The sequence below is a fragment of the Sus scrofa genome, chromosome 2 (genome assembly GCF_000003025.6).
Source record: "Sus scrofa isolate TJ Tabasco breed Duroc chromosome 2, Sscrofa11.1, whole genome shotgun sequence".
NCBI lineage: Eukaryota > Metazoa > Chordata > Mammalia > Artiodactyla > Suidae > Sus > Sus scrofa.
In genome coordinates, this window is record NC_010444.4 from 148,034,748 (window position 1) to 148,049,526 (window position 14,779).

The following is a 14,779-nucleotide window of genomic DNA, read 5'->3' on the forward strand; positions in this document are numbered from 1 at the left end:
GGTGTCTAAATTGCCATCAAGGGGATTTGCAAACAACAGGGTCATTAAATGGAAAATGTGAGTCCCGGAAAGTCACAACAATGTGTGCGTCCTGAAGGGAGAGCAAGGCAGAAGCAGCCACCAGCAGAAGGCGTATAAAACTTGGTATAACTTAATCTCTCCTCTAAAAGCAGTGCATCCATCGTGAGCCCACCCAGTGGCAAAGAAGACTTTGCAGCCCTGATCCTTGCCCTCGGTCTCCACTGCTCCTCAAATCTAGCTCATAGAGCTACCTTGGCCAAGGAATTCTGAGCAACACCAATCATGAAATTAATGAAATTCCCCTGCTCTGCAATCATGAATTAGTATTTCCTTCCTCCCTCCCTCCCTCCCTTCCTTCTTTTCCTTCCTCCCTCCTTTCTTTTCTCTTTCTTTCTTCCTTCTTTCTTTCTCTTTCTTTCTTTCTTTCTTTCTTTCTTTCTTTCTTTCTTCCTTCCTTCCTTCCTTCCTTCCTTCCTTCCTTCCTTCCTTCCTTCTCTCTCTCTCTTTCTTTCTTTCTCTCTCTCTCCCCCTTTCCCTCCCTCCCTTTCTTTCTTTCTTTTTTCTTTTTCGCTGCCCCACAGCACATGGAGTTCCCTGGCCAGGGGATAAGATCCAAGCTGCAGCTGTGACCTACACTGCAGATCCTTAACCCACTGTGCTGGGCTGGGGTTAGAACCTATACCAACAGTACTCCCAAGATGCTGCTGATCCCACGGCACCACAGCAGGAACTCCATCAATTACTATTTTCTTGGGAAGCAGTGGTGGGGCCATCAGATTGGGGGTCAGATGGGCTTGAATCTCAGCCACCATTTTCACTTTTGAGATTTCACCATCTCAAGTCCTGAGATCTTGAGCAAACGAGCTCTTGTCGACTCTAAAACTGAGTCTCCATGCCTATGAAATCTATTCCTTTGACAAATGTCTACTGAGCACCTACCACGTGCTGGAGAGATGACTCGAGGCTCCTGTTTTCCAGGAGCCTACATTTTAGTAGAGGGGGAGGGGAGGCCACCAGTGGACAAATGAGACAAGAGGCCAGGAGGAAAGCTAAGAATAAAGGGGCAGGGTAGGGTCACTGAGAGTGAAGGGCAAGACGGGCTTGTGTTGTTTTCTCTAGGGAATTCTAGGAGCGCTTCTCTGAGAAGGTGACACTTGAGCAGAGACTTAAAGCAAACGAGGGAGGGAGGCTTTGGATGGTGCAGAGAGAATATCAGAACCTACCTGGGAGAGCCACCATGGGGATAAAACAATGTAAGGATACCCAGCTCTCTCCCTGGCATCTCGAAAGCGCTCGATAAATGTGCCTCTTGTTATTACTATTAAAATTAGCTCTCAGGAATAGTCATTAGAAGACTTGAGTTCATTATAGCCTCTTCATTTTGGGGGGAGGTTATTATTTTTATATTTTTATTTAAGGCTGCACAGCGGCATATGGAAGTTCCCAGGTTAGGGGTTCAATCTGAGCAACAGCCTCCAGCCTATACCACAGCCACAGCAACGCCAGATCCCAGATGTGTCTGGATCTGTGACCTACACCACAGATCACAGTGACAATGGATCTTTAACCCACTGAGTGAGGCCAGGGATCGAACCTGAGTCCTCATGGTTACAAGTCGGATTCTTCTCCTGCTAAGCCACAATAGTAACTTCCTGGGGGCAGGTTACAGCAAGTCTCAGGTGAGGAGCTCACATCTTCCAGGTTCCATGTTTGTAACGCAAAAGCACATCTGCACCTGACTTAGGTTCCCAGGGCTCTGGCGGCCAACAGTAATGAAGGAAGTAATAACTCCAGATTCATTCTGCACGGCTCAGTACCCTCGTGGGCTGATGAAGTTACTCCAACTCCGAGTCTCCGCTGCTGCAAAAGGGCTTGAGGGCCTCTTGCCCCGGGGGTGTTGGGAGGCTGGAAAGGAGGGCACAGAGCGTCCTGCTAAGTGGGACTCCCAGGATCTCAAGGTCTCTGCTTCTCCACACTGAGGTCAGAGATCTGGAAACTTGGTGTGTGTGCGTGTGTGGGAGAGAGAAAGAGGGAAGGAGGGAGGGAAAGAGACACATGCGCACACCTGACCTGGAATAACAATGGCTCTCATTACTAAGAAAACCAGCTCAAGTGTCCAATGAATGCGTCCAAGTTAAAGAGCCACAGCTCTTGATTTTCAGTCTCAGCTCTGCATTAACAGTGGATAGACAGGGGGAAAGTCATTTTCTCTCTCTGACCTGACATCAGGTTGAAGGGCTCAGGTCCCTGTGGACAAAAGTCTGATGCTTAGCCTTGAACGATCTTGGGCATCTTACTGAACCTCTGTGAAGCTCATCTGTTCAATGAAATGGATCTCACGAGGTAGCAAATGCAGAGAGTGTGCAGCATGGTACACAGGGCACAGTAAATGCACAATAAATACTAGACACAAGCATTTTCATCTGCCAAACACCAGCTCTGCCTTCCTCACTGGTTGGTCTCACGATCAGTTGGGGAATTGGGTAAGCAAACACTTTGCGATAAAAATGATATTTTACAGCTTCTATGGTGTCATTATTAAACTTTCAACATGATTATTGCTTCAAATGCTGTAATCTTGAACATGGGATGCCGTGTTCATAGAAGGGCTTCCCAGAGTCTCTCTGGGTAACAAGTGACTGGAGTTGAAACTCTATCTTGCATCAAAAAAGGGAAAAAAACCCTGCATTCATACTTTGAAAAGCTGAGCCTCCCAGCACTGAAACTGAACAGATTCATTACTCAGTGAGGATTAATTAGCTGTCAGGTGTTATTAAACATTCTCCCTCTCAGGATCCATGTAGAACTGGAAACTATGAAAGTGAAAGAGTGGTAATCATAGGAGAGGGAAGAAAAAAAAAAAGCCACAATTGCTGGCCATGCAAATTTCCAGAGCAGAGCATGTTAGTAAATTACGGTCTGATTAATATCACATCAGCCCCTTCTCTGTCTGGAGTCATTGTTCTCAGGCTAAGGTCTTCAGGGTTGCCTGGTTTTTCTTCTACCCGCTGAGATCAAAAAGAAAGGAGGCTGGCCTTTTCAGTGTTTGCTTTGAAAAAATGCTGGAGTGTGGATGTTTACACTGAAATGAGGATACTTGAAAGCCTAGGAAAGCAGACGAGGTGAAATCAGATCCAAGTCTCACAATACGAGAGCAAAGAGCGCAAATGTGTCTCCGAGCTGGTGCCATAACTGCTGAAAGGATTGAAAACTAACAGAGGCTCGTAAAAATGAGAGTGTGCAGGAGCCTTAGCGACTGAGTCCAGGGACAGCAGACCTTTGTCTCAACCACCAGGGGCTCACAATAAAAACACAGGTTCCTCTGGACCACCCACCTCGCTGAAGAAAATCACGGGGGCTGGGAATCTGCATTTGTAACTGGCTTGTGTTCCACGGCTGCTGGACCACTGACTTTGTCCAGTCCTCCAATCAGCAGCTTAGAAACTAAGCACGGAGAGAAGAAATGGGATTCGCTGGCCCAGGGGCACACAGATGGTTGATAAGAACGCAAGAAACAGGTTGGGGTTTCCTAAGTCCCACTTGCCCCTTCGGGGCGTCCTTCCATGTTTGATATGCACAAGTCCCCCTCAAAGCATCACTCTGTCACCTTGGGGACAACCTCTGCTCTAGTGGGAGCTTCCCTAGAGTCCTTCTCTCATCATCATGGGGATAGCATTCTCCCAGGGCCAAATGCAGGTCTATGAAACCCCATAAGACCCGTAGTGGGGACTGGCTATGGCGTTTGAGAGACTCCATCCACGTAGCAGACAAGAGCCAGGTGACGTCTGGGCAGAAGTTCGTGTTATAAACTCCCCAGTGGCACCTAATCCACCTGTTTCCCCCACAGGACAACAAAGTCCTGGGATGAAAGACTGTCTTATTCTTTTGTATCACCAGCATGGTGCTTGCTACTTAGTAGACATCAGTGAATCGTTTGCAGAGTGAATACAACAGTACAAAAAAGTATAGGCATGGACAATAGGAATTTTCTCACAGGCATCGACTTTTTATCGGTTGGGGGTAATAACAGCCATGAAAACGGTGACGACGATAGTCATGCTAAACCAATGGCAGGGAACCAAAGCCACTGCGCGTGTTCTGGGAGGGGGACACTGCACAGGCCAGGCTCTTTTCACACACAACACTGAACTGAATCCGCATAACAGTCCCAGGAGGTAGTGACTCTCTCTCATTCCTGTTACGCAGACGGGTGGATGAGGAGTTTACCGAATGTGTCCAAGGCCCCCAGCCAGAAAGAAATGGAGGCAGAGTTCTAACCCAGGACCGACTGACTCAACATTCATGCTCTTCACTGCGCTGCCCGCCAGCCTCCCGACCTTCTGGGTATTTAGAGCATCCACTTTGAAGAGGCAGACTGGCATGGCTGCTCTCCCGGCTGAAGGCATAGGTGAATCAGAAAAAAACAGCAGCCAACACCTGCTGGCTCAGAAGAAGCTCAGCAGAAGACCAGATACCCCTTAGTACTGGGCATACCTGAGACAGCCTAGCACTGTGGCCAGCAAAGAGTCTGTGCTCAGATGTTTATCTGCTGAATAAACGGATGAACAAAGAAAGGAATGAATGAATGAATGAACCAACAAGTGAGCTAATCATTCAATTTCCATATCTGCCTCTAAACGTAGGGTGACAACTGGTCTTCAGCAGGGCATCTGGTGCCTCAAAGCACATATTTCACATGGTTTTGAAAGCCCTTGGGGCCAGGGTTAGTCCCAACACATGCCTGCTTTATCGTCCACATTAAACACTCCAAAACTAAAGATATTACCCAGTCCTAAACCACTTTAAGCTATATCTAGAAAGCCTTCCTTTAAACGTCTGCTTTTAGAAATCCATTTTTAACACCACTTCCCCACCAGCCCTCGCCGGGTCTCCCAGAATGAGATATAATTTCTGCCTCCTTTGATCCAACTGCCGTTCCCTCTCATTGCATGTAGCTTACTCTCTGTGGTGTCATCATCATTTGTGTATTAATCCTACCCCTCCTCTTCCCTTACCAGATTGTGAATTTCTAGATGGCGAGAAGGAAGCTACTGAGACTAACCGCAGAGATCATTTCTTGAGCACCAGCCAAGAGTAAGGGCTTTCCATCCTCACTGCATTTTAGCCTCAGAAGTTCACACATAGTAGAGCCTCAGGTTCACTGTTTTGCAGATGGAGAAACTAAAAGTAACTTGCATGACTCAAGTTCAAAAAGGCTAAATGACTACGTGAGATTCTGTAAGAAGTCTGTGACACCCAGAAGTTCATGTTCTAAATCATGAGACTCCACCTTCCCATCGGTACCCTGAAGATGCTCCAGGCATTTTAGATGACGTAAACAGACAGAGGGTAAGCGTACAGTCACGTATGGCAATGGCCATGGGGGCAAGGCCTCGGGGACAGAAGGAAGGGCATGGATTTACAGTCATCAGAGCACGGCACCTGTCCCACTCCTCCGTCTACCACCAGAGACTCAGGTAGTGGGGTTTCTGCTTCATCTCCTTAGGCAGGGGCAACTTACAGCAGCAGCCCGAGTGTGCCAAACCTCCCTTGACCGCTCCCCTGACCCCAGCTGCCAAGGAGGCTGAAAGAACAGCCTTTGGGCTCACCCGCAAGGTTGTGATGGTGGCAGGATCCCGCAGCCGGCCCTCCTCATCTTTCAGATTGTAGCCTTCTGGCCTCTTATCACGCTCGCTGACTTTCCACAGCTTCACAGTTTTATCTGCGGAGGGCAAGCAGAGGAAATCAAAACGACAGTGAGAGTCAGTTGGTCAAGGGGTCTTTTTTTTTTCTTTTTTTTTTTTTTACAGGAAGTGGGGAAGCAGGGAGAGGTGGGACCTGCTGGAGAAGCCGGCCCATGCTGAGGGCTTCAGTGCACAAATCTCCAGGTACGTGAAGGCAGAGCTCATGCTTCAAAATGAAAATATTTATTATGCTGAGACAAATGGTTTCCCTGACCACGGGCTGTTAATGTAGCGCTTACACACGTACTTGGTTCACGCAATAAAAATATTTACTGGACACTAAAGAGAAGTAGCCACAGATACAGAATTAAATGATGCAACTGTGTTAGCCCTTTCCATGGAGGGTTTGTTCAATATTCACAATAACTCTGAGATCTAGGTCCTATGATCACCCCACTGCAGTGTCTCACTTCACATAGTGCTGTCCCCAGTGAGACCCGAAAGGCCCTACATGACCTGTACCCCTCTTTCTCACTCGGATGATCTCACTGTGCACCCCACTCCTGTCACTTCCTGTGCTCCGGCCACTCCAGCTTCCTTACAGCTCCTTGTACAGGTTAATCCCACTCCTGGCTGTGCCTTCGGCCCGGAAAGCCCTTACTCTCTCTCTCTTTTTTTTTTAATCTAAATTTAAATTTTATTTTGTTTCTAATTGGAATTTTTTTTCCAGAATTCTTTTTTTTAAATTTATTTTCTTAATGATCATAACAATCTGATTTCACAGGATTTCCATCTCACAGCCCAGGCACAACCCCCCACCCCCCTTACTCTCTTTTTAAAAAAATCAGTTTAAATTATAGTTGATTTGTAGTGTTGTGTCAATTTCTGCTGTATAGCATAGTGACCCAGTCATACACATTTATACATTCTTTGGCTCACACTGTCTTCCATCCTGTTCTATCCCGAGAGACTGTACAGTAGAACCCCACTGCTTATCCAGTCTCAGGGTCATAGTTTGCATCCACTAATCCCAAACTTCTCATCTATCCCACTTCCTCCCCCTCCCGCTTGGCAGCCACAGTCTGTTCTCCATGTTTGTGAGTCTGTTTCTGTTCTGACGGTGGATTCAACTGCGCCATAGTTTGTTCGTTTGTTTATTCTTAGGGGTTTGCGTGTATATCATGCATTATCACATATCAGGAGGAAAGAAAGTAGTAGAAATGGATCTCAAACATTTCCTGAAAGTTAGTTGAAAATGCGAAGAGATTAGAGTCTGCAGCTTCATGCAGTCCTTCCCTGTTTCTTTTTTTAAAATTGCTTGTTTATTTTATTTTTTAATTGTTATATCCCCATTACAATTTTTTTCTATGGTACAGCATGGAGATTGCACCATAGTTTAGATTCCACATATAAGTGATATCTTTTTCACAAGACTGGTTCCTTTACTTTGCTCTCTCTGTTTATGTCCCAACCTCAGAACCAACCTACACAAAGATGTCTTCTTGAGAGTACTTTTCACCACCTGGCAACTTCTTTGTCTCCTCACTAGGATATAATATCACTGGGGCCAGGGATCCTGTCTGTTTTGCTCCTTGCTGTAGCTCAAGCACCTCGGACAGTGCCTGGGGCACAGGAGATGTTCAGTTAACAACAGGTGTATGGATGACTGAATGAATCTCACCCAGGCAGAGCATGGTGCTCGCAATACTCGGGGAGGTAAAATGAGAAGGTGACTCCTTAGAATGCTTTCCCCTTGCAGCAGTGTTCCCTGAGTCCCCAGCTAGAAACCCCCTTTCTCACTTTTGTACCGTCTCAGAACTTTGCTGAGCCCTGTCATTCTCTATAGCAGTAAAAACAGGCAAGGGCGCTCCCATTCCTACGGGAGGTAGGCAGTGCCGGGGGATGCATGAGAGGGGCTGGGGGCTCAGGGGAGCTGGAGATGGCATATGTATCACCGGCAGGCTTGCAGTTCCATTTGTTAAGGAAACGTGTTTGGCCCAAATAGATCACATCTGTGGTGGCATGCCTTTGTAGGCCTTCCTTTTCAGATCCTGCTTTCGTTATTTGTCCTAACTTGTTTTCTGGGTGGTAGAGACGTGGGCGCCTCCCCTGTGTCGTGCTCCGTGTCTACACAAGGTGGATTTGGAAGCAGAGGACCTTGGCCCGATCCCATTCCAACTCCAGCCACCATGGGGCTGAGGACTGGGATTCCCATGCAGTAGGTGCCTAACTAGTCTTTGAATGAGACGCACATGGGAGTAGCAGCTAGAGCAGAAAAAAGGTGCGAAAGAGCCAATTACACCTGAATTTCAGATAAATGGGTAATTGTAAAAGTATATCTCAAATACTCCCATCTTAAAATAGAGATATGTAATTTCTCTGGGCCTCAGTTTTTTTAATCTGTCAACTAGGACAAGTAGTGCCTTCCTTGTGGGGCACTTGGAGGACTCAGTGAAACTCCCTCTCTGTCTGGAGAGTGTTTAACACAGTGTTTGGCTTCTTGTAACGGTTCACAAATGGCAGCTGTTGTTTGAATTGGCAAACTGGGCGACTATTCTGCCATAACGTGTTATCTGACGGCCGTGCCTGGGGTCCTGGAGCCCTTGTCTAGGCCAGGGGGATGCAGGGACCAGAGGGTGTGCCCCTGGACCAGTAGCTGCCAGGAGTAGCAAGAGGCGGGAGCCAGGCATTGTCACCATCTCAGGATGATGCCAGCACGCGCTATTTCCTCTCTGCCACACTGTCGGGGAAGGAAGGCCGCCCACCCCTCTGCCTGCCTTGAGTAGGATTTCTCTGCTCTCCTGCCCCTCAGCTCACTCCTCCACTGCTCCTTGTCCTTGGAGGTCTGAAATGCACCAAACCCACCGTGAAGTCGGATTCCTGCAACAACTTGGCTTCTCTAACAGAGAAGGGCCCCTGCGCCCTGATATGTGGGCATGACTCAGGCTCATCACGTCTGCTGAGTGTATGATGTGTGCGTTCAGCTGGTCTGTCCTGATTCAGAAGGTGAAAAAGCCTTTCAGATACTAGGCTGATTTTATAACTTTCTCTTTATGCTTTTCTGGTCCTACTCACTGTGAATATTGGCTGCATAATGAACTGCTTTTTAGGGTGAGGAGATGAAACATGGGCCATATTTACACAGTCGCCTGATTAGCTACTGCTCAGAGATCACAGTAGATTAGCTACTGCGGCTTAGAAGAACCCAAATCAGTGACTTTTAACACCAAATATTTTCTATTGCTTGGCTTTGGAATGTCTCCCATTCCAACTGCAAGGCAATTTTTCTCTTATTTTTTTATTATGAATGATAAATTGCTATACAGAGAAACAGAGAAATCAGAGATAAAACATAAAGAATAAAAATCTCTAGGAGTTCCTGTCATGGCTCAGCGGTAACAAACCTGACTAGTATCCGTGAAGATGCGGGTTTGTGCCCTGACCTTGCTCAGGGGGTTAAGGATCTGGTGTTGCCAAGAGCTGCAGTGTAGGTTGCAGATGCGGCTCGGAGCTGGTGTTTCTGTGACTGTGGGGTAGGCCAGCAATGGTAGCTTCGATCTGACCTCTAGCCTGGGAACTTCCCATATGCCTCGGGTGCAGCCCTAAAAAGAACCCCCCCCAAAAAAAATCTCTAAAATCTCATCAGTCTGGGACAACCATTATTGACACTCTGCATAGGTCTTTGTAGTGCTTTTCTATGCATTTTTTTTTGCAGTGCATAGAGGGGTACAAACCTATAAAATATCACATATATAGATTGTGTATTTTTCATTTTATTTTCTCTTTATTTCACAACTGGTACATACAGTTGTAGAAAATAAAAATGAACACAAAAGTAAAAAAATTAAAATCTCCCTCAATTCCGCTATTATGAATTTTTTTTTTTTGTCTTTTTAGGGCCACACCCATGGCATATGGAGGTTCCCAAGTTAGGGTCGAATCAGAGCTGCCAGCCTACACCACAGCCACAGCAACGCCAAATCTGAACCATGTCTGTGACCTACACCACAGCTCATGGCAACGCCGGATCCTTAACCCAAATCAGTGAGGCTAGGGATTGAACCTGCAACCTCATGGTTCCTAGTCGGATTCATTTCTGCTGTGCCACAATGGGAACTCCCAGTCATAGTTTTACATTATTAAATAAAAATCTGGTTTTAAAACAGTTTACAGAATATGTCATAGTTTTGTTTAGAAACAAAAATCCATGCCTCTCTGCTTTTTTCTTTAAAAGACATGAACAGTTTTTCTCTCTGGATGGGAACACTTTTCTTGTCTTCATTTTGCTTCTCCGTATTTTCTAATTTTTTTTTTTACAATGAAAATGTATTCCTTGCATAGCATGAAAAAACAAATTCAGTACACATTTTCCTCTCATCATAGATGTTAAGATAGAAGCAGACATCTAGGTATAGCAATGCGTCTTCATCTGGTGAAGAATTTTAAGGTCTAGATTCACACTTGAATGTTGGTTTTATTTTTCATTCAACATTGTGGTTGGGATTCTAGCAGAAGATAAAAACTGCACCCGGCTATAATGAGATAAGCACCATTTAGAAGAAAGATAATTGATGGTGAATTCAATTCAATTCCCCAGGGCTGGGATGCCTGGAGTCATTCTTGACTTTATTATCACACAGTTCTTCTCGACTCAGTATCTTGAAGCTTTGTGGGTAAAAAAGTCTGAGGACCATGTGGTGGTTACAATGAGTAATGACTCTTTCTTTCTTCTGGCTGGCTCTCTGAGTGGTTTATCATTACTCACGGCAGCTTTTAAACACAATCTTATCATCTATCTTCATTTTCTCTTTTGTACAGTAATTCCAATTGTCTTTCATTAATTTTTGCATGTTAACCTATTTGGCTTAAGGGGAATACTCAACCTCAATATTAGTATAAAAAAGAAAATCACATACGAGCATGGGAATTTTTCTTCTAAGAATCATTTTTGAGATGCTTTTGGCATATGAAATAGCATCCCAAATGGGAAGATAATATCCTTGTTAATCAAAAAACTATTTAAAAACTCAATTAACAGAACATTATGCTATATAATTAATCTTCATTGCATTTCACTGATTTCCTTCCCATCCCCCGCAACAAAGTTGTTAATACATCTTTGAATTTTATTGTAAAAATCAGGAGGCTATATTTCATAATATAAAGTAAGCTCGCTATAGAAGATAATCAGATGCTTTTTCTCTGCCTAAAGTAATTTGGTCAAAATCATCAGAAGTTTCTTCCACTCTAAGTAGTTTTGAATCTGCAGAGCCTTTGAGTGAAACTTAAGCAGAAAACAAAAATGGGAGAAACTGAAACAAATTCATGTGGTTTGACTTTCAGGAAATCAAGGTCAAAAAAGTAAACAAGGAGTTCCCGTCGTGGTGTAGTGTTAACGAATCCGACTAGGAACCTTGAGGTTGCGGGTTCGATCCCTGGCCTTGCTCAGTGGGTTAAGGGTCTGGCGTTGCCGTGAGCTGTGGTGTAGGTCGCAGATGCGGCTCAGATCCCATGTTGCTATGGCTGTGGCGTAGGCTGGCAGGTATAGCTCCTATTCGACCCCTATTCGCCTGGGAACGTCCATATGCTGCGGGTGCGGCCCTAAAAAAAGACAACAACAACAAAAAAGTAAACAAAATAATAAACACAGCTACGAGAAAGAATGAAGTCACTTGGAATCCGTTAAAACTGATGCATGGAGATCTGGTCATGTTGAGATAAGCTCTGCTTGAGTAACTAAACTGGCTATTTCAGAATTGTCATTTTGGAGACTTACACAATGGCTTTTTACATTTGAGGGATTTTGGGGGTTCGTATGCATTCCAAACTTTCCCCCACTGTTTCATAAGATTAAAATAAAACTCACTGTAAAAACTTGGAAAATAAAACCATAAGAGGAACAAACTGACAAGTCACCCCAAATATACAATCGAATTTAGTCATGATCAATGTCTCGGTGTGCTTCCTTTCAGTCTTTACAAGTGTTAATATATGTTTCATCATAATAAATACATAATTTGCACTTTTTTTTCCACTTAACATGCCAGCATTACCCCTTCTTAATAAATGCGGAGGAGAGTAAAAAGCAAATCCCTTGTTTCTTGATTTATATTTCAATGCATGCTGCTTAAAGACTCACACATAGGATGAAATGAATCACTCCCCAGCTTATCTTCTGGGAAGAGGGTGTTTATATATACTAATTTTCTTAATTGGTACGCCACTCAATGAGCATCCTTTTGTGTATGATTTTATTCTAAATTGTGTGGAGCAGAGATGGTTTCTTTCAGCAAGGGTATTAAGATACTTTAGGGTTAGTAACTCCTCTGTATAAAGGCTTACAGAATACTACTGCATTGGGTTACAAATCCCTAACATCCTTCCTCTCTGACCTATCTATCTATATCAACTCCTCCTGAGGCAACAAGTGCAAAAAGAGTTATGGAGGAAGAATGAGGAGAAACTATTCCTTGATCCCTTCTATGACGGGGTCTCCTCTCTTCCTGACCTGTGTTCCTAGCAGAGAGCTTGATGTTCTGCGTCAGAGAGTCACAGACATCCGCTTTTCAAACCCCCAAATATATTCAGGGATTAGCTTCTACTGAGCATGCCAAACACACAGGGACGGCAAGCTTCATTTCTTGAACTGTGTTCCCAGAGTAACATCCAGTGAATTGCAGTCAGGAAGTCACATTCCAAAAACACCTGGAAATAATCTGCATTAGTCAAAAATTGCAGATAACAGGTCTCAGATAATTTGGTCATAAATTCGTGATTTTTTTTTTTTTAAAGAATAACTACTATTTCCTGAGGGCTATCCTGTGCCAGGCATTCTGCTAGGCATCTTGCAAATATTGTTTCTAAGTTTTTCAACAGCCTGCAAGGCAAAAAGGAAAATGGCTAAGAGAGATTGAAATCCATGGTTTGCCAACTCTGTCTGTGAAAATACCAAACAAGACGAGTCACCTCCACGTACCATTAGTAGACAGAAGGAAGTAGGCTGCATTCTGCTGAGGGAGCCATCTTATTTTATTGATTTTTTCTTCGATTTCTAAACTCTTCAGGTAATCGAACTCGGGTTCATGGCTCTGGAATGTGCTGTAAACATTGTATTCACCCCTGCGATGGACCTGATTTTTACTCTGCAGGAAGGAAAAACACACACATACAAAAGATTGAGTCATGCACGCCAACCATAAATTCATCGAGTTCCTTCTTTTTTTGAGCAGAGTCATGAGGGGTGGGACAGGCAGGCCTTGTCTGAGGGGACTGTGGGCAGGACTGTGATGCCACAAGCTCCTCCTTGGCTCAAGGCCCTCAAGGGATCTGGTCACGCACCCCTGGTGTAAACACTGGTGCCTCCCGCATTTACATATTTTAATGAGTAAACTACATATATGAACTGCTGCACGAATATATGGTATACATAAAAATATATATGGAGGGGTTCCCGTTGTGGTACAGCGGAAATGAACCCAACTAGTATCCATGAGGACGCGGGTTCGATCCCTGGTCTCGTTCAGTGGGTCAGGGATCTGGCATTGCCCTGAGCTGTGGTGTAGGTCATAGCTGTAGCTCCTTTCTCCCAGTGATTCACAAGCTGTCTCTGTGCTCACATCTGTTCTGTTATTCATGCTGGAAAAAGGAGAGAGAGATCTCTAGCGTGAAAACTTGCATATGCTGCAGGTGCAGCCCTGAAAAGCAATATATATATATATATATATATATGTTAAAATAGGACATGATTTTAAAATCAATATAAATGGAAGCTCTAATATTTTTTGTGTCCCCTTGGATGTCTTGGACACCCTTAGGAGTGAGCCATCTCATGCTGACGTCCATCAAGTCATGTAGCAATCCCTTACCAAGAGCACAAGGCTATAGCACCTGCACCTTTTACTGGCCTTTCAAAATCTCATCAGATCCTCACGGAATCTCTGAGAGCGGGCAGGGCAGGGAAATGGACCAAAAAGGCTCAGAGGTATGAAAACGATGTCTCCAAGGTCACACAGCTTATAGGCAGCGGATCTCTCTCTCCTTTTTCCAACACGAACAACGGAACAGATGTGAGCGCAGAGACAACATGTGAATCACCGGGAGGAAGGTGAGACGTTACACCGCTTTCCCCCAGCTCGATGAGGCAGAGTGCACACAGCAGGAACTAAATAAAAGAGGAGAGAACAGAACAGAAAGGGAAGGGGTGCAGAAAGGGGCAAGTGAAAGAAGCCGGGCGGACAGGAGGAAAAAGAGGGTGTGTGTGAGAGAGAAGGGAAGTGTGGAAGGGGGGGTTCATTTCAGGTATTTTATTTTATTTTGTCTTTTTGTCTTTTTAGGGCCGCACCCAAGGCTTATGGAGGTTCCCAGGCTAGGGGTCCAATTGGAGCTACAGGTGCCAGCCTACCTCACAGCCATGGCAATGTGGGATCAGAGCCTCGTCTGAGACCTACACCACAGCTCACGGCAACGCTGGATCCTTAACCCACTGAGCAAGGCCAGGGATCAAACCTACAACCTCATGGATGCTAGTCAGGTCCATTAACTGCTGAGCCATGACGGGAACTCCCATTTCAGGTATTTTAGAATCTTAGGACCAAGAGCCTCACGATTCCGGCTTTGGAAAACTGCATTCAGAAACTCAAATCCAGGTCTTATTAGACATCTGCCATAAAACCTTGACTCTTAATAAAAGGTTTAGTTAAAAATGTTCTATTTCTGGGCAGATTCTGAACATTCAAACCCAAGTCTCAACTGACTGATGGGTGATGGTGCTGATGGCCAGGTGTTGAATGTACCTGGGAAGTCACTGGGGTTCCTTGCACGAATTCACCCCTTCAGGATTCGCTCCCAGAAGCTGAAAAGAGGCCTGGCCTGGCTGTTTTCACAGGGCTGTGTTTCTCAAGCTCGGTATTCATGTCAAGCCTAAGCTTTGCGGCCAAGTTCAACATTTAACTGCATGCTCCGGGAGTTCCCGTCGTGGCGCAGTGGTTAACGAATCCGACTAGGAACCATGAGGTTGCGGGTTCGGTCCCTGCCCTTGCTCAGTGGGTTAACGATCCGGCGTTGCCGTGAGCTGT

The 14,779-nt window shown here is 45.1% G+C and overlaps 1 protein-coding gene across 12 annotated transcripts in view; it reads right to left on the reverse strand.

Moving 5' to 3' along the window:
• PPP2R2B (protein phosphatase 2, regulatory subunit B, beta) overlaps positions 1 to 14,779 on the reverse strand; it is a 484,752-nt gene that overhangs the window by 96,674 nt on the left and 373,299 nt on the right. For all 12 annotated transcript variants that reach the window (XM_021080828.1, XM_021080843.1, XM_021080849.1 and 9 more), the window contains 2 exon segments: positions 12,682 to 12,847; positions 5,631 to 5,743 (listed from right to left, as the gene is read on the reverse strand). In XM_021080828.1, the coding sequence (XP_020936487.1) occupies positions 5,631 to 5,743; positions 12,682 to 12,847 (279 nt within the window).